The following is a 19259-nucleotide window of genomic DNA, read 5'->3' as shown; positions in this document are numbered from 1 at the left end:
GGTACATGTGTCTCTTTCAGTTCTGGTTTCCTCAGTGTGTATGCCCAGCAGTGGGATTGCTGGGTCATATGGCAGTTCTATTTCCAGTTTTTTAAGGAATCTCCACACTGTTCTCCATAGTGACTGTACTAGTCTGCATTCCCACCAACAGTGTAAGATGGTTCCCTTTTCTCCACACCCTCTCCAGCATTTATTGCTTGTAGACTTTGGGATAGCAGCCATTCTGACTGGTGTGAAGTGGTACCTCATTGTGGTTTTGATTTGCATGTCTCTGATAATGAGTGATGTTGAGCATCTTTTCATGTGTTTGTTAGCCATCTGTATGTCTTCTTTGGAGAAATGTCTGTTTAGTTCTTTGGCCCACTTTTTGACAAACCCTCAGCAAACATTATCCTCAATGGTGAAAACTGAAAGCATTTCCCCTCTCACCACTACTATTCAACATAGTTTTGGAAGTTTTAGCCACAGCAATCAGAGCAGAAAAGGAAATAAAAGGAATCCAGATTGGAAAAGAAGAAGTAAAACTCTGACTGTTTGCAGATGACATGATCCTCTATAGAGAAATCCCTAAAGACTCCACCAGAAAATTACTAGAGCTAATCAAGGAATATAGTAAAGTTGCAGGATATAAAATTAACACACAGAAATCCTTTGCATTCCTATACACTAACAATGAGAAAACAGAAAGAGAAATTAAGGAAATAGTTCCATTCACCACTGCAACAACAACAACAAAATAAAATACTTAGGAATATATCTACCTAAAGAAACAAAAGACCTATATATAGAAAACTATAAAACACTGGTGAAAGAAATCAAAGAGGACACAAATAGATGGAGAAATATACCATGTTCATTGATCAGAAGAATCAATATTGTGAAAATGAGTATACTATCCAAAGCAATCTATAGATTCAGTGCAATCCCCATCAGGCTACCAATGGTATTTTCAGAGAAGTAGAACAAATAATTTCACAATTTGTATGGAAATACAAAAAAAAAAAAAAAACAACAACACCAAAAACAAAAACAAAAAACCCTCAAATAGCTAAAGCAATCTTGAGAAAGAAGAGTGGAACTGGAGGAATCAACCTGCCTGACTTCAGTCTCTACTACAAAGCCACAGTCATCAAGACAGTATGGTACTGGCACAAAGACAGAAATATAGATCAATGGAACAGAATAGGAAGCCCAGAGATAAACCCATGCACCTATGGACACCTTATCTTTGACAAAGGAGGCAAGAATATACAATGGAAAAAAGACAATCTCTTTAACAAGTGGTGGTGGGAAAGCTGGTCAACCACTTGCAAAAAGAATGAAACTAGAACACTTTCTAACACCATACACAAAAATAAACTCAAAATGGATTAAAGATCTAAACCTAAGACCAGAAACCACTAAACTCCTAGAGGAAAACATAGGCAAAACACTCTCAGACATAAACCACAGCAGGATCCTCTATGACCCACCTCCAAGAATATTGGAAATAAAAGCAAAAATAAACAAATGGGACCTAATTAAAATTAAAAGCTTCTGCACAACAAAGGAAACTATAAGCAAGGTGAAAAGACAGCCTTCAGAATGGGAGAAAATAATAGCAAATGAAGCAACGGACAAAGAATTAATCTCAAAAATATACAAGCAACTCCTGTAGCTCAATTCCAGAAAAATAAAAGAGCCATGGTTATATTTTTGACACATGAGTTAGTTTCATATTTAGAAAATTTCTTTGTAGCTTTAAAATGGTAACTATTATATGATTTAATTGCCATTAAACTAATATTTGTGGATCTATGTGACACTGTGAACAAGTATTGTAGAAAAGCACATTTCTCTTTACACAACATCAGTATCAATTGCAGATATGCTACTTACCAACTGATATTTTATTTTATGTGACACAGACACTTAAAACATATAGTTTCTCTGAAATCACATCAAGATTTAATAGCATCAAAACTAGTTCTGGAACTTCCTTAGTGGAGTAGTGTATAAGAATCTACCTGCTAATGCAGGGGACATGGGTTCAATCCCTTGTCTGGGAAGATTCCACATGCCACATAGCAACTAAATCCATGCACTACTGAGCCTGCGCTCTAGAGCCCACAAGTTGCAACTACCAGGTTGCACGTTGCAACTACTGTATCCTGCATGCTCTAGGGCCTGTGAGCCACAACTACTGGGCCTGTGTGCTGCAACTACTGAAGCCCGTGCGCCCCAGATTCTGTGCTCCACAAGAGAAGCCACTGCAATGAGAAGTCTGTGCACTGTACCAATGAGTAGGCCCTGCTTGCTGCATAGCCCCCACTCACTGCAACTGGAGAAAGCCTGTGCGAAGCAATGAAGATCCAGTGCAGTCAAAAAGTAAGTAAATTAATTAAAAAACAAAAAGAAGAACTAGTTCTGATTTACTTTATTTGACTAAACTTCCAATTTTGGGGAGTGGGGTGGGGAGAGGTAAGACTTTTTACCTTTTACAAAAGTTTATTTTTTTTACTTTTTACAAAATTACTAGGTAATTTTGTATGTATGTATTTGTATGTATGAATGTAAATAAAATGAAAAGAAACAGGTTGATGAATATTCATCCAGAGAGATGAGATGAAGAAGAAAAGAGCTGCCATCTTTCACTATCTAGAAGGTGCTTGGGTTTTGCTGTTGTGATTAATTATCCATCCTTGTGCCCAAAATAAAACTCTTGGGCTGAGAGTTCAGCTGAAAAATGTGCAAGAGAGACCTAGAAGGCTCAAATAGAGAGAGAAAGGAAAGAATGGTCTAAACTCCCCTGCCCAGTGATTTCCAAACTCTGATGGATCTTGGGGAACAGGTTTTCCTTTTCCTTTTCTTTCCTTCTCCTGTTCCTATTTCCTTTCCAATTCTGTGTTTCCATTCCCTTCCCTCTCCCCACACAGGATCTTCCTTTAATCTGGTTGATAGGAAGACTACTGTGGCTCTCAGTGTGACACACATTAGGAGGTTGTGTTGTTACATTAAGAAATCATATTATTATACATCAAATGTTATTACATAAAAATACATCATACACCATTATTAATGCATGCCAGAAACCAGTATATAAACCTTATCATATTAAACACATTAATTTTTAAAAAAACTTCCAGACTACAACCAGGATCCTTGCCAAGCAAATCACGAGCATGTCTAGACTATCATGTAGCACCATTTATTTTAGAATTTTTAAACTTAAAGTTGAAAAGTACTGCAGTATATAGTAATGGAGGAACAAGGATATTCTGCAGAAACTTTTAGTTAGGCAAAAGAAAGTTTTTTTTTTTTACCAACTCTTATTTAAATATTTGCTAACTTTAAAAATATCCCTTGAGAGAGATGCATGACTCTCACGTAGATCTTGTGACAGAGTATATAAAAAGACAGATTTCTTAGTTCAACAATGAAGAATCACTGTAATAAAAATACGTTTCCTCCAATCCTCATCATTTTCGAAGAAAAGAGAAAGACTTAATGAGTTTAAATGGTCAATACTACAAAATATTTCAGGGCACATAATAAATCTGAGGAAATACATAAATAAATCTCTTCAATTTCCAATACAAATCATTTAAATATATGTTTAAATGGAAAAAAATTTTACTCTATAAAATGTAAAATTTTAACGTCAAGATCAACTACCTAAGGAATCCATTGTAATCAAATCTGAATAATCTGAAAAAATCACTTTATTAATAAAAACCGTAGTAATTAGTGATTCAGAGAAAAAAATCTTAGACTAGAGTTACATATCTCAATGATATTATACTTATTAAACACAAAGTTTTTTTAAATTCACAAGGTTAACCAAAATGTTCAATGTCCTGGATCTATTGGATGGATGATTTGAGTATTATCTAATTACTGGTTGGGTTAATTACTGTATTGCTTCCCTGATAGTTCAGTTGGTAAAGAATTTGCCGGCAACACAGGAGACCTGGGTTCGATCCCTGGGTTGCAAAGTTCCCCCGGAGAAGGGAAAGGCTACCCACTGGAGAATTCCATGGACTGTGTGTAGTCCATGGGGTCGCAGAGAGTCAGACACGAAGAGAGACTTTCACTTCACTTCACTTAATTACTGTATAAATTTTGTAAATGTCTAACTTAGTTAAAAATGTAGTTTCTATTTAATAGACATTTTCTAGAAAACCTGAAATAAAAAACTAAATGCTACTGAATAAAGTCCATACCTGATTTTCAAGTAATCAACAATAGCATTGGCTTGTTTCACATCAAAGATATTCCATTTTTCATTTTTGTGTGATGGTCCTATTTCAGCCATAACTTCTCCAAGCCATTTTATGCTGTCTTCTAAGGACATATGCAGTGCTGAAAAAAAAGTCCAGAGAAGTCTTAAGCATTATTTTTATGGATGCTTTGGCAACAAATAACCAAAGATGTCCTTAATGTGTAAAAATTTTAGTACTCTTGAGGACAAATGGTAATACTACTGTTATTTATGCTAATAATTACATTTTATGTAAAAGAACAGTAGGTGACAAACCCAACAATAGTAAACTACCATAAACACTATACAAATGTCTAAAGAGTTTGTTTCCATTTTAAGATGGGAAAAAAACCCTCAAAAAATTACTTTAGAATGGAAAAGAAAATCTTTTTATGATCTTAGATTTAAGAGTATAGATGGAAATGACCCAAAGGTTGGTTAGATTAGCTGGTAAGGAAGGCCTACATGGTAGACTTGGCTGTGGTAGACAGCAAAACTGAACCCAGAGCTGAAAATGTAAATGAACAGAATTGACTAATACTCATTTTTAGCTGATTGTTACCATGTGGGAATCTGGGCCTGAAGAGTTTCAATAGATGCCAGGAATATGGATTTTTATGTAAAATATCAAGACTTTTCATTTTTCTTTCCTAAGTTATAGACATATATATGCTGTTTCTCAAATGTATGCCTGATGGTGGTGGTGAGAGCCAGATGACAGTGCAAAAAGAGTGACACTGACACCACTTTGTCACCATTAACACCAAACAAGTCAATGATTGTGGTCAATTATTTCACTACTAAAAGCAAACAAACAACAAAGTAAAACTATTTCCTAAGGCATCCAGTTGAAAAAGAAGTAGTTAAGTGTCAAAAGCCTGAGACTTAAACTTTTACAATGTATATATTACAAATATTAACTTTCATCTTTTCATATTTTTACTTGTGGCAGGCAAATACAAAATACACATACATAGACAGTCCTGGCTCCCTGCATGCTGAGGATGAATCCAGGTAACTGGAGTGTCTCGGTTGTCCATTGCTGATAAGTGAAGGGTGTATGGACATGACACCAAAGAGCATGGAGCTGGAGATCTGAAAGGCTCTAGCACAAAGGAGGTTGGATTGATTGCTTGGGGAAGGCATTTGTCAGCTGGGGGCCTAGATGAGGGCCTAAGAGAGAAATGTGCTGAACAATGTGAACCTCACCTTCCCAAGCCCAACCAAACCATTAAAGTTTCCACATCTTGTTAATGGGGTGTATGGATTTTTCAGGGAGGTAGAAGGGGAGAGTGTTGGGAAGTTATGAGAATATAGGCTGATTGTTGGACCCAGTTATTTCTGGGTTACACAGCTATATTTCCTGGGATATAAGTGCTAGGTCCCCAAATTACTAATAAAATGACAGTAATTTAAAAATTTGGAAGACACTATAAATACCAACTTGTTTAGTCTAGCTTCTATGTGTAGGAATTAGAAAAGAAGCATAAAACTATATAACAATTAAAATCTAGTTTAACAAATGACAATTAGTCTAATTCTCATAGCCTCCTTACAGATACTGTATTATGTCTGTCAGAGATATAGAATTATTGCTAGATAACTAGGTTTTCCTACATCATTTTAAGTGGAGCTCAATTATTATTGAGTTATTTCTTTTTTCATGACAAACTTCTTTTGAAAATAGTGACAGCAATTTCAGAAATGAAAAATATGTTGGATAAAAGCACTTAAGAAATGAATGGATTACAATCTGAATCATTTTATTAATAAAATGGTATTAATTAGAGATGCAGAGAAAAAATTTAGATGACTGTAATTCTAGATGTAATTATACTTATCAAGCACAAAAATAAATTTATACAGCTATTTCCTTATGTTAAAATATAACTGACTCTTTAAAAATGTTTTTTATGTCTAATGTCTTTCAATAGGAAATGGCTTTAAAAATATGAAAGTTATCATTTTACTTATCTAACTGAAATGTTTGCTCTTTTAAAAATCACATTTAGTGATGTGATTAAAATATAAAAGATTAAACCAATTAAATAGTAAAAGCTGTTAGAAATAAAATTTATCCTTGAAAATTTAGGGTAATCAAAAAACACACTGTACTTATAATTAGTTGGAAGATTTAGACTGGTACCTCATAACTGCCGTTTACTAGTGAGGTGATCTGAGTTTCATCTGCTTATTTGTAAATGAGAATATTACCAATTTTCAAACTAATAGTGCTGCTGTGAAGATCAAATAAGGAATGCATTGGAAACTTGGTAAACTGAAAAGATACACGTGTATTATATGTCTATAGCGCTTTCTAGAATTCAACTCAAAACCAGGCACATTTGAAGTAGTCAGGAGGATGGGCTCTCACTTGCTGGAGTTCAGATGTGGCATCTCTGAATCTCATTTATTTTTACAATTTTTAAAGTAAGGAGAATAATATTAATAGAACTATCTCATAAGATTGTGGATGAACTAAGTGACAGTATTTGGAAAGCAAATGGCACCGTGAGTGACACAAGTTAATTCTATGAAATATTTACTATTATTATTCCTATTTGGAAGAAAAACAATTCAACTTCATAGAACTAAGAAGTGTTCTATGATTATTTAATAAATTCATATTATATAGAGGAGAATTAATCTTGGCCCATTGACCTTGACAGAGGCCAAATATCCAGACTATCTAACAGTCTATATCCCATGCTTGGTCAGCTCCTGGAAAAATTAGACCTCAATATGTATATTAAGACTGTACAAATCTTATATTCCATAATCCTTTATTTTGATCTACTTTGACTCCAGGTGGGTTGTCTGGAGAATGTCTCATAGATAAAGCAGCAGAATCTGAGACAAGGGACAGATTAGAAGTCAGTAAAAAATGCAGTTTCCACACTAGAATTTTTAGTAACCATCGACCATGCTACAGTTAACAGCAGATTGTTCTTCAGTGCTTTTTCTATGAAGATGTTGCAGAATGGGATGCGAGTGCTCACTATGCACTCAGGACTCTCCCACCTTTTAGTTTAAGTATAAACATAATTTACCTATTTCCCTGGCTCACCTGGCTAAGATTACATTCTCTCCTGATGGTAGTTAGAACTTTTTCAGGTTGAAAGGTTTGAGGGGATTTTCTATCAGAAGGAAAAACTAGATCTCCTGCTTTTTTTTCTGGTTAGCCTTTACACATATACTTTCACTCTCTCATAGTTTATGAGTACTTGGATGGATCCTGTTCAAGTTTTAAAAATTCATTTTTGAACTGACATCAACAATATAAAGTTTCACATAAAAGAAATATTTGTGATGCAGTTATAAGTTATGGAAAAAGTTTAAAATGGAAATCTCTTGTCAAATTTGGAATGTGAGATTCATGAAATTTTTCTACTTTCCTTTACTGTTTCTAGTTTATAAATTCTTAGCTCACAGCCTGCAAAGCTTAAGACTGTTCATGTCATATACTTCTTTTTACAATTAAATTCATAAGTGGTACATTCACATGGTTCAAAAAATATATGTCAAGGTGTACTGTGAGAAGACTTACTCTAATCCTGTTGTCCATATGTCTAGTTCCTATACCCTTTGCACATACAATTTGATTATTAGTTTTTTCTACATTATTTCAGCACTTCTTTGTATTATAACAAATGAAAACATATAAAGACTTATTCTTGTCTCTTTTTTTTTTTTTTTAAACAAAAGAATACAACTCTGCGCCTTGCTTGACTCACTAACAACATATGATATCTAGAAAGCTTCCTCATTCTTTCCTTTTTAACAGCTGCATGGTATTACAATTTAGGGATAGGGTAATCCCTACAGGTAAATTTGTAATTTCAGAATAGTTTTAGGTTTACAGAAAAGTTGCAAGAATATCACAAGAGTTCCTATATAGCTTATACACGGTTTCCCCGATTGTTAATATTGCTATGGTGCATTTGGCACAACTAATGAGCAAATATTGATATATTATTATTCAAGTTCACTCTTTGGATTTCTTTAGTTTTTATTAAAGTCTTTTTTTCTGCCCCAGGATTCCCTTCAGAACATTTACTCATCTCATCTTCTTAGATTGCACAGTTTCTCAGACGTTCCTTGTTGTCAAAGGCTTTCACAGTTTCAAGAAGTACTGATCAGATATTTTGTAATGTGTACTTAAATTTGGCACAAATTTGATACTTCTGTCATGATTAGATAAGGAATAAAGGTTTTGGAGAGGAAGACTACAGAGCCATTCTCTTCACACTATATCAAGTGGTAAAGAATCTGTCTACAAATGCAGATGTAGGGGACATGGGTTTGATCCCTGGGTCAGGTAGATTCCTAGGAAGAGGAAATGGCAACCCACTCCAGTATTCTTGGCTGGAGAATCCCATGGACAGGGGAGTGAGGTGAGCTACCATCCATAGGGTTGCAAGGAACTGGACATGACTGAGTGACGGAGCATGCACACACCTTACTATGCATGCTTTTGCACCCACATCACATTGCTGTTTAACATGGCTCATCACTAATAACGTTAGTCTTTGGACCTGCTGAGGTTGTATTTGTCAGGCTTCCCTATATAAAGTCACTATTTTCCCTCCTTTCCATGCTGTCCTCTTTGAAACGAGGTGTGCAGCACATTCTTCAGAAAAGGGAACAGGTGTTCATCTTCTTCAGGATGCAGTGATGTGCTTAGTTGCTCAGTCCTGTCTGTGACTTTGCGACCCCATGGACTGTAACCCGCCAGCTCCCCTGTCCATGGGGATTTTCCAGGCAAGAATACTGGAGTGGGTGGCCATGTCTTCCTCCAGGGGAAGTATCTATAAAAATTACTGGGACTTCCACATGGGAGATTTCTCTATTTTGCCCCAGTTAATTATTTGCTGTTGTTCAGTCACTAAGTCATGCCCAACTCTTTGCGACCCATGAACTGCAGTATGACAGGCTTCTCTGTCCTTCATTATCTTCTGGAGTTTGTTCAAACTCATGTCCATGGAGAAAGTGATGGCATTCAACCATCTCATCCTCTGTCATCCCCTTCTTTTCTTGCCCTCAACCTTTCCCAGCATCAGGGTTTTACCAATGAGTCAGCTCTTCCCATCAGGTGGACAAACTATTAGAGCTTCAGCATCAGTCCTTCCAATGAATATTCAGGACTGATTTCCTTTAGGATTGACTGGTTTGATCTCCTTGTTGCCCAAGGACTCTCAAGAGTCTTGTCCAGCACCAATTTTTCAGTGCTCAGCCTTCTTTATACTCTCTTGCATCCATACACGACTACTGGAAAAACCATAGCTTTAACTATACAGACCTTTTTTGGCAAAGTGATGTCTCTGCTTTTTAATACACTGTCTAGGTTTGTCATAGCTATTCCTCCAAGGAGCAAGCATCTTTTAATTTTGTGGCTGCAGCCACCATCTGCAGTGATTTTGCAGGCCAGAAAATAAAATCTGACAGTTCTACATTTTCCCCATCTATTTGTCAAGAAGTGGTGGACAGGATGTCATGATCTTCACTTTCTGAATGCTGAGTTTTAAGCCAGGTTTTCACTCTCCCTTTTCACCTTCATCAAAAGGGTCTTTAGCCGCTCTTTGCTTTCTGCCATTAAAAGTGGTATCATCTGCATATCTGAGTTTGTTGATATCTCTCCCTGCAATCTTGATTCCACCTTGGGATTCATCCATCCTGGCATTTAGCATGATGTACTCTGCATCTCAGTTCAGTTCAGTCACTTGGTCGTGTCTGCCTCTTTGTGACCAAATGGACTACAGCACGCCATGCTTCCCTGTCCTTCACCAACTCCCAGAGTTTACTCAAACTAATGTCCATTGAGTCAGTGATGCAATCCAACCATCTCATCCTGTCATCCTCTTCTCCTCCCACCTTCAATCTTTCCCAGTATCAGGGTCTTTTCAAATGAGTCAGTTCTTCACATCAGGTGACCAAAGTACTGGAGTTTCAGCTTCAGCATCAGTCCTTCCAATGGATATTCTGGACTGATTTCCTTTAGGATTGACTGGCTGGATCTCCTTGCTGTCCAAGGGACTCTCAAGAGCCTTTTCCAACACCACAGTTCAAAAGCATCGATTCTTCGGTGCTCAGCTTTCTTTATAGTCCAACTCTTACATCCATACATGACTACCGGAAAAATCATAGCTTTGACTAGATGGACTTTTATTGGCAAAGTAATGTCTCTGCTCTTTAATATGCTCTCTAGGTTGGTCATAACTTTTCCTCCAAGGAGTGTCTTTTAATTTCATGGCTGCAGTCACTAACTGCAGTGATTTTCAGTTCAGTTCAGTTCAGTCGTGTCCGACTCTTTGCGACCCCATGAATTGCAGCATGCCAGGCCTCCCTGTCCATCACAAACTCCCAGAGTTTACTCAAACTCATGCCCATCGAGTTGGTGATGCCATCCAGCCATCTCATCCTCTGTCGTCCCCTTCTCCTCCCCCCCCCAATCCCTCCCAGCATCAGGGTCTTTTCCAATGAGTCAACTCTTCTCATGAGGTGGCCAAAGTACTGGAGCTTCAGCTTCAGCATCAGTCGTTCCAATGAACACCCAGGACTTATCTCCTTCAAGATGGACTGGTTGGATCTCCTTGCAGTCCAAGGGACTCTCAAGAGTCTTCTCCAACACCATAGTTCAAAAGATTTTAGAGTCCCCCAAAATAAAGTCTCCCATTCTTTCCCCATCTATTTGCCAGGAAGTGATGGGACTGGATGCCATGATCTTAGTTTTCTGAATGTTGAGCTTTAAGCCAACTTTTTCACTCTCCTCTTTTACTTTCATCAAGAGGCTCTTTAGTTCTTCTTTGGTTTCTGCCATAAGGGTGGTGTCATCTGCATATCTGAGGTTATTGATATTTCTCCTGGCAATCTTGATTCCAGCTTGTGCTTTAATCAGCCTGGCATTTCACATGATGTACTCTGCATATAAGTTAAATAAGTAGGGTGCCAATATACAGCCTTGACATACTCCTTTCCCAATTTGGATCCAGTCTGTTGTTCCATGTCCAGTTCTAACTGTTGCTTCTTCCTGCATACAGATTTCTCAGGAGGCATGTCAGGTGTTCTGGTATTCCTATCTCTTTAAGAATTTTCCATAGTTTGTTGTGATCCACACAGTCAAAGCCTTCAGCATAGTCAATAAAGCAGAAATAGATGTTTTTCTGGAACTCTCTTGCTTTTTCAATGATCCAACGGATGATGGCAATTTGATCTCTGGTTCCTCTGCCTTTTATAAATCCAGCTTGTACATTTGGAAGTTCTTGGTTCAGGTACTGTTGAACTCAGTGAGAAGGATTTCGAGCATAATCTTGCTGCTATGTGACATGAGTACAATTGTATGGTAGTTTGAACATTCTTTGGCATTGCCTTTCTTTGGGATTGGAATGAAAACTGACCTTTTCCAGTCCTGTGGCTCCTGCTTTTTCTAAATTTACTGGCATACTGAGTACAGCATGTTAACAGCATCATCTTTTAGGATTTCAAATAGTTCAGCTGGAACTCCATCACCTCCACTAGCTTTGTTTGTAGTAATGCTTCCTAAGACCCACTTGACTTCACACTACAGGATGTCTGGCTCTAGTGAGTCATTACACCATCGTGGTTGTCCAGGTCACTAAGAGCGTTTTTGTACAGTTCTGTGTATTCTTGCCACCTTTCTTAATCCCTTCTGCTTCTGCTAGGTCCTTGCCATTTTTGTCCTTTATTGTGCCTATCTTTGCATGAAAGATTCCCTTGGTATCTCCACTTTTCTTAAAGAGATCTCTAGTCTTTCCCATTCTGCTTTTTTCCTCTATTTCTTTGCATTGTTGACTTAAGAAGGCTTTCTTATCTCTCCTTGCTGTTCTCTGGAACTCTGCATTCAATTTGGAATATCGTTTCCTTTCTCCTTTGCCTTTTGCTTCTCTTGGTTTCTTAGATATTTGTAAGGACTCCTCAGACAACCACTTTGCCTTATTGCATTTCTTTTGGTTTTGCATTGCATTGGTTTTGGTCACCACCTCCGGCACAATGTTCATAGTTCTTCAGTGACTCTCTATCAGATCTAGTCCTTTGAATCTATTTGTCACTTCCACTGTATAATCATAAGGGATTGATTTAGGTCCTACCCAAATGGCCAAGTGGTTTTCTCTACTTTCTTCAATTTAAGTCTGAATTTTGCAATAAGGAGCTGATGATCTAGACACAGTCAGCTCCAGATCTTGTTTTTACTGACTGTATAGAAGTTTTCTATCTTAGGATACATAGAATGTGATCAGTCTGATTTCAATATTTACCATCTGGTGATGTCCATGCGTAGAGTTGTCTCTTGTGTTGTTGGAAGAGAGTGTTTGCTGTGACCAGTGTGTTCTCTTGGCAAAACTGTTAGCTTTTGCCCTGATTCATTTTGTACTCCAAGGCCAAACTTGCCTATTACTCCAGGTAACTCCTGATTTGCTACTTTTGCATTCCAGTCCCCTGTGATGAAAAGGACACCTTTTTTTGTGTGTTAGATCTAGGAGGTCTTGTAGGTCTTCATAATTAACAGTTCAGCTTCTTTGGCATTACTGGTTGCAGCACAGATTTGGATTACTGTGATGCTGAATGGTTTGCCTTGGAAACGAACTGAGATCATCCTGTCATTTTTGAGATTGCACCCAAGTACTGTATTTTAAACTCTTTTGTTGACTATGAGGGCTATTCCATTCTTTCTAAGGAATTCTTGCCCACAGTAGTAGATATAAATAGTCATCTAAATTAAATTCACCCATCCCATCCATTTTCATTCACCATCGATTCCTAAAATATCCGTGTTTACTCTTGCCATCTCCTGTTTGACCACATCCAATTTACCTTGATTCATGGATTTAACATTCCAGTTTCCTATGCAATATTTTTCTTTACAGCACTGGATTTCACTTTTACCCCCAGATACAACCACTACTGGGCATCCTTTTGGCTATGGCCCATCCTCTTCATTCTTTCTGCAGCTATTTCTCTGCTCTCCCCCCATAGTATACTGGACACCTACCAACCTAGGAGGTTCATCTTTCAGTGTTATATATTTTTGCCTTTTCATACTGTACATAGGGTTTTCAAGGCAAGAATACTGAAGTGGTCTGTCACTCCCTTCTCCAGTGGACCATGTTTTGTCAGGCCCTAACTAGCTGGGACATGCCCTTCAGCTGCTCAAGGTAGCTGGATTACATGCATGGTGCCCTGGCTGTCCCACTGTTGGTCCTCCTTGAGTGTTTAAACCATCACTGGCCATCCAGTGTCAGTCAATGTGCAGTCAGGGGAGCAAGGCAAAGGCGACGCTGGAATGGCTGGTAAGTGGGTGGGAGGAAGGCTGGAGCCAATGTTGGAGGATGCCCAGGAGCAGAGGGCACCCCAGCATCATGGCTGCCACTGGCTGCTTGGAGCCAACCTGCTGCCCAGGAGCCACTGTCCACCATGGAGCTGATGCACCGCTCAGGAGCCGCTGTCCACCGGTGGAGCTGATGTGCCGCCTAGGAGCAGCTGTCTGCTGTGGAGTCAATCAGCCACCCAGGAGTGAACAGTACCCAGGCCTCTCCACTCCTGGTGGTCGTCTTGGGGCCAATCTGCCACCACCAGTGCTGCACTGGTAACTGGAGCACTGGTCACTACCATGCTCCTGTCTCCGTCTTTAGGGTGATCTTTGCGAAGCCACTTCCCAGGCCACCAACACCACTTCAGGTTGCCAAGGCGATGTTATCCCATGGCCATTTGCAGGTAGTTAAAGAGATGGTAGTTCTGATGCTGCTGCTGAAACTCCAATTTTTGGCCATCTCATGCGAAGAGTTGACTCACTGGAAAAGACCCTGATGCCAGGAGGGATTGTGGGCAGGAGGAGAAGGGGATGACAGAGGATGAGATGGCTGGATGGCATCACCGACTCGATGGACATGAGTTTGAGTAAACTCCAGGAGTTTGTGATGGACAGGGAGGCCTGGCGTGCTGCGATTCATGGGGTCATAAAGTGTTGGACACAACTTAGCGACTAAACTGAAAGAGATGGGAATAGCAGACCACCTGACCTGCCTCTTGAGAAACCTGTATGCAGGTCAGGAAGCAACAGTTAGAACTGGACATGGAACAACAGACTGGTTCCAAATAGGAAAAGGAGTACGTCAAGGCTGTATATTGTCACCCGGCTTATTTAACTTATGTGCAGAGTACATCATGAGAAACGCTGGGCTGGAAGAAGCACAAGCTGGTATCAAGATTGCTGGGAGAAGCACAAGCTGGTATCAAGATTGCTGGGAGAAATATCAATAACCTCAGATATGCAGATGACACCACCCTTATGGCAGAAAGTGAAGATGAGCTAAAGAGCCTCTTGATGAAAGTGCAAGAGGAGAGTGAAAAAGTTGGCTTAAAGCTTAACATTCAGAAAACTAAGATCACGGAATCTGGTCCCATCACTTCATGGCAAATAGATGGGAAGACAGTAGAAACAATGTCAGACTTTATTTTTTGGGGCTCCAAAATCACTGCAGATGGTGACTGCAGCCATGAAATTAAAAGACGCCTACTCCTTGGAAGGAAAGTTATGACGAACCTGGATAGCATACTTAAAAGCAGAGACATTACTTTGCCAACAAAGGTCCATCTGGTCAAGGCTATGGTTTTTCCAGTGGTCATGTATGGATGTGAGAGTTGGACTGTGAAGAAAGCTGAGTGCTGAAAAATTGATTCTTTTGAACTGTGGTGTTGGAGAAGACTCTTGAGAGTCCCTTGGACTGCAAGGAGATCCCACAAGTCCATCCTAAAGGAGATCAGCCCTGGGTGTTCATTGGAAGGACTGATGCTGAAGCTGAAACTCCAGTACTTTGGCCACCTCATGCAAAGAGTTGACTCATTGGGAAAGACCCTGATGCTGGGAGGGATTGGGGGCAGGAGGAGAAGGGGACAACAGAGGATGAGATGGTTGGATGGCATCACCAACTCGATGGACATGGGTCTGAGTAAACTCTGGGAGTTGGTGATGGACAGGGAGGCCTGGCATGCTGCAATTCATGGGGTTGCAAAGAGTTGAACACGACTGAGTGACTGAACTGAATTATTTATTCAAGCATTAATTCATTTATTCAAATTATTTATTCAATCATTTTCATCAGTATGGATTCATGGAAGTTAATTTTATACTTTGTATTATAATTCAATACTATGCTATCTTGTTCAATTTGTTCTGTGGATATTGGGAGCTTTTTCAGTTGGCTTCTCTATTCTTTGTTCATACTCCCACCATTCTTATTTTTAGGCACTTTTTTCTGGCCACTACAAGATGCCCCACGCTCACCTTTTATGTTCCCTGCTCTAGGTCTACAATCAGCCATTTCTCTAAGGAGCTCTGGTTCCTTTCATCAGAGAATGAAATTATAAACCAAGGCTTGAGTCCTGGGTGGCAGGCTCACTGCTATTGGATATCATTGCTTTTTGGCCCTCTTTGTGAATAGAGTGAAGAAGTTTATGAGTATATGTTTACACTGAACTCTACAACTATTCATCTGTATATTTCTTATGTTAAACAAGAGTTCACACTGATATTATCAATTGATGTTTCTAATTTTTTGCTGTTTCAAACATTACTGCAACTAATGACTCTACATATATGTCAGGTTATGTGTGTGCCAGTGAATATGCAGGATAAATTCCCAAAAGCTGAATTGCTGGGAAGAGACAATACATTTGTCAAAGAGATAATACATCTGTAAATTTGATAGACAGCTGCTAACCTACATTCCACAATGGGGCTTTTACTTCCATTAGCAACACAAGAGAGTACTTGTTTTCTTACAACTTTGACAGCTGAAAATGCTACCAAAGTTTTACAGTTTTCTCAATTTGATATATGACAAATAACATTTTTGTGTAGTTTTAATTAACATTTTTCTTATCTTTAAGACTGAGCTTTTCATTTATTTAAGAATCATTTGTATTTATTTAGTTATAACCTTGGTATACTCTTCTATTGCACTATTGGTCTTTTTCTTCTTGCTTTTATATGCTCTTTTTTTATATTATAGAACTTGTCTGTTGATGTCTGAGATGCAATGTTTTTTCCCCAGGTTCTAATTTTTATTTTGATTTTGGTATTTTTCCATTGCAGACTTTTATAAATGAAATTTATATCAAATGTATATCAAATTTTATCTTTATGGCTTCAGAATTTTGAAGTATAAAGATCTTCCCCATCCAAGGTTGTAAATAAATTAAACCATGTTTTTCTCTAATATTTTTAAGGCTTCACTTAATTTAAAATTAAGCGTTTGAGCCATTCGGAACGTATTCTGGTTTATATTAACAGACAGAGGTTTGAATCCAATTTCATTTTATTTTTTTCTTGATGGATACCCAGTTGTCCCAGTATTATTTCCTGAATAATTTATCTTTTCATCACAGATTTGAGTCATTTTATTAAATACTGAATTCTAAAGATTAGTTAAATTGCTGTTCCTTTGGTCTGTCTATCTAGTGATTCACCACTGTGTTCAAACACTTGAGGCTTTCTGTTAATAAACTACAGAATTACTACTACTAGTACTAATACTACTAAGATATGCTATAGTTTATTACATTTTTTGAAGATAGTTTTTCTGGCTATTCGTCCTGTTCATTTTCCATATTTTGTTAGAATCATCTTGCCTAGAAACTCACCCCTAGACAAAAATATTAACAAAATACTGTTGGCACTTTTATTGGAATATTAATGCTATAAATTAATTTGATAAGATTTAACATCTTTATGATGTTGAGTCTTTCAAAGAATGTTTTAAATTTTTCCAAATGTTAAAAACCTCCTGTGTGACTTTAAAAATGTTCTGCAGTTTTCTTTATATAGGGCTTGCACATTGCTTTTTTAAAGTTTATTCCTGCTTAGTCTTTTGTTGTTGTTAAAGCACATATTTTTCTTTCACTAGATCTTTTGTACATAAATATTGTATTTTTATACATAAATATTTATGTACATATATTTTTTATACATAAATATTTTTTAACACTATCATACAGTGAAATTCACTTTTCCTTTTGGTGTACAGTTCTAGAAAGTTAAACGCTTGGATAGCCCATGTAACCACCACTACCATCAGGATACAGAAAAGGTACATCACCTCCAAAAACTCCCTCATGCTATCTTTTTATGCCCTCTCATTACCTCAACCTCCGGCAAACACTGATTTGTTCTCCACTGCTGTAGTTGTGACTTGTTGAGAATTTCCCATAGATGTAATCATACAGAATACAATCTTTTTTAAGACTTACTTCTTTAACTCAGTATGATGCTACTGAGACTCATTCAAATTGTTGTATCATGGCTCAACTACTTTCACTGCTGAGTAGTGTTCCATTATATGGATATAGCATAGTTTATTTACCTGTTCATCCATTGATAGACATTTGAATTTGTTTTTACTTTTGAGCACTTATGAACAGAGCTGCTAGACAAATTCATGCACAGGTTTTTGTATGACTATACGATTTTCTTTCTTAAGAGTAATGAATGTTTCTTTAGAAAGGGATGAATGGGATATAATTTTATAAGAAACGGCCAACTACTGTACAGAGTGGCTGTGCCATTTTGTATCTCCACAAACAAAGAACAAGAGTTCTAGATGCTCTGAATCCTTGTCAGCACTTGATACTGTCAGTATTTTTTATTTTACCCATTCTAACAGATGTGTAATGGCATTACAGTGGTTTTATTACATTTCCCTAATGACTAATGATGTTGAGCATCTTTTCAGGAGTTTATTTGCTATCCTTATATATCTTCTTTGGTGAAGCATCTGTTCAGATTCTTTGCCCATTTTTTTTTTAAAGGTAAATTTTATTTTGTAAAAGATTTGCAAGAAAAATTACAAAAATAGTATTGAGAATTCCTGCCAACCCTCCACACAGCTTCTCTCATTTTGGTACATTTATTACTACTAATAAACCAAATTTAAACAAACATTACAATGAACTAGAGTTAACCTGCATCAAGTGAAAAGTTTAGGCTGAAGTGCACTCTTTTCAATATAGACGAGCAGTTGTTTCAATACATTTATTGAAAAGGAGACTTGGTTCCACTGAATTACTTTTGCATAGTAATCAAAAAGTCAGATGACCATTTTTCTATTTCTGAATTCTGTCTTCTGTTTCACTGATACATGTGTTTATCCCTTCACTAATTCCACACTGACTTCATTACTATAACTATATAGTAATTCTTAAACTGGGTATTAAGCCTTTGCAACTTTACTCTTATTTTTCAAAAAAATTTTAGCTGTTTCAGGTCCTTGGCCTTTCCATACAAATTTTAAAATCAGTGAGTATGTCTAGAAAAAATCCTGCTGGCATTTGGATTGATACTGCATTAAATCTATATATCAATTTGGAAAGACATCTTTATCATGTGGAGACTTCTCATCCAAGAACACAGTATGTTTTTTCATTTGTTTAGGTTTTATTTTTATCATCATTTTATAGTTTTTAGCATGTAGACTGTGCATATTTTGTTAGATTTATACTTCTGTATCAATACTTCTATGATTTTTTGAGTTACTGTAAGTGAAGAAAGTAGGGAAAACCACTAGACCATTCAGGTATGACCTAAATCAACTCTCTTATGATTATTCAGTGGAAGTGACAAATAGATTTAAGGGACAAGATCTGACAGAGTGCCTGATGAACTATGGACGGAGGTTCCTAACATTGTACAGGAGACAGGGATTAAGACCATCCCCATTGAAAAGAAATGCAAAAAAGCAAAATGGCTGTCTGAGGAGGCCATACAAATAGCTGTGAAAAGAATAGACACGAAAAGCAAAGGAGAAAAGGAAAAATATTCCCATCTGAATGCAGAGTTCCAAAGAATAGCAAGGAGAAATAAAAAAGCCTTCCTCAGCTATCAATGCAAAGAAATAGAGGAAAACAATAGAATGGGAAAGACTAGAGATCTCTTCAAGAAAATTAGAGATACCAAGGGAACATTTCATGCAAAGATGGGTTCGATAAAGGACAGAAATGGTATGGACCT

The 19259-nt window shown here is 37.5% G+C and overlaps 1 protein-coding gene across 6 annotated transcripts in view; it reads right to left on the bottom strand.

Annotated features, from left to right (window-relative positions):
* The window catches only part of CABCOCO1 (ciliary associated calcium binding coiled-coil 1), a 159360-nt gene that overhangs the window by 104898 nt on the left and 35203 nt on the right, over positions 1-19259 (bottom strand). For all 6 annotated transcript variants that reach the window (XM_043926673.1, XM_043926677.1, XM_043926674.1 and 3 more), the window contains one exon: positions 4203-4341. In XM_043926673.1, the coding sequence (XP_043782608.1) occupies positions 4203-4341 (139 nt within the window). The remainder of the gene's footprint in view (positions 1-4202; positions 4342-19259) is intronic.

Source organism: Cervus elaphus, chromosome 15 (genome assembly GCF_910594005.1).
Source record: "Cervus elaphus chromosome 15, mCerEla1.1, whole genome shotgun sequence".
In the NCBI taxonomy this organism is placed as follows: Eukaryota; Metazoa; Chordata; class Mammalia; order Artiodactyla; family Cervidae; genus Cervus; species Cervus elaphus.
Note: the sequence above shows the minus strand (reverse complement) of the source record. Positions and strands in the feature narration are given on the sequence as shown.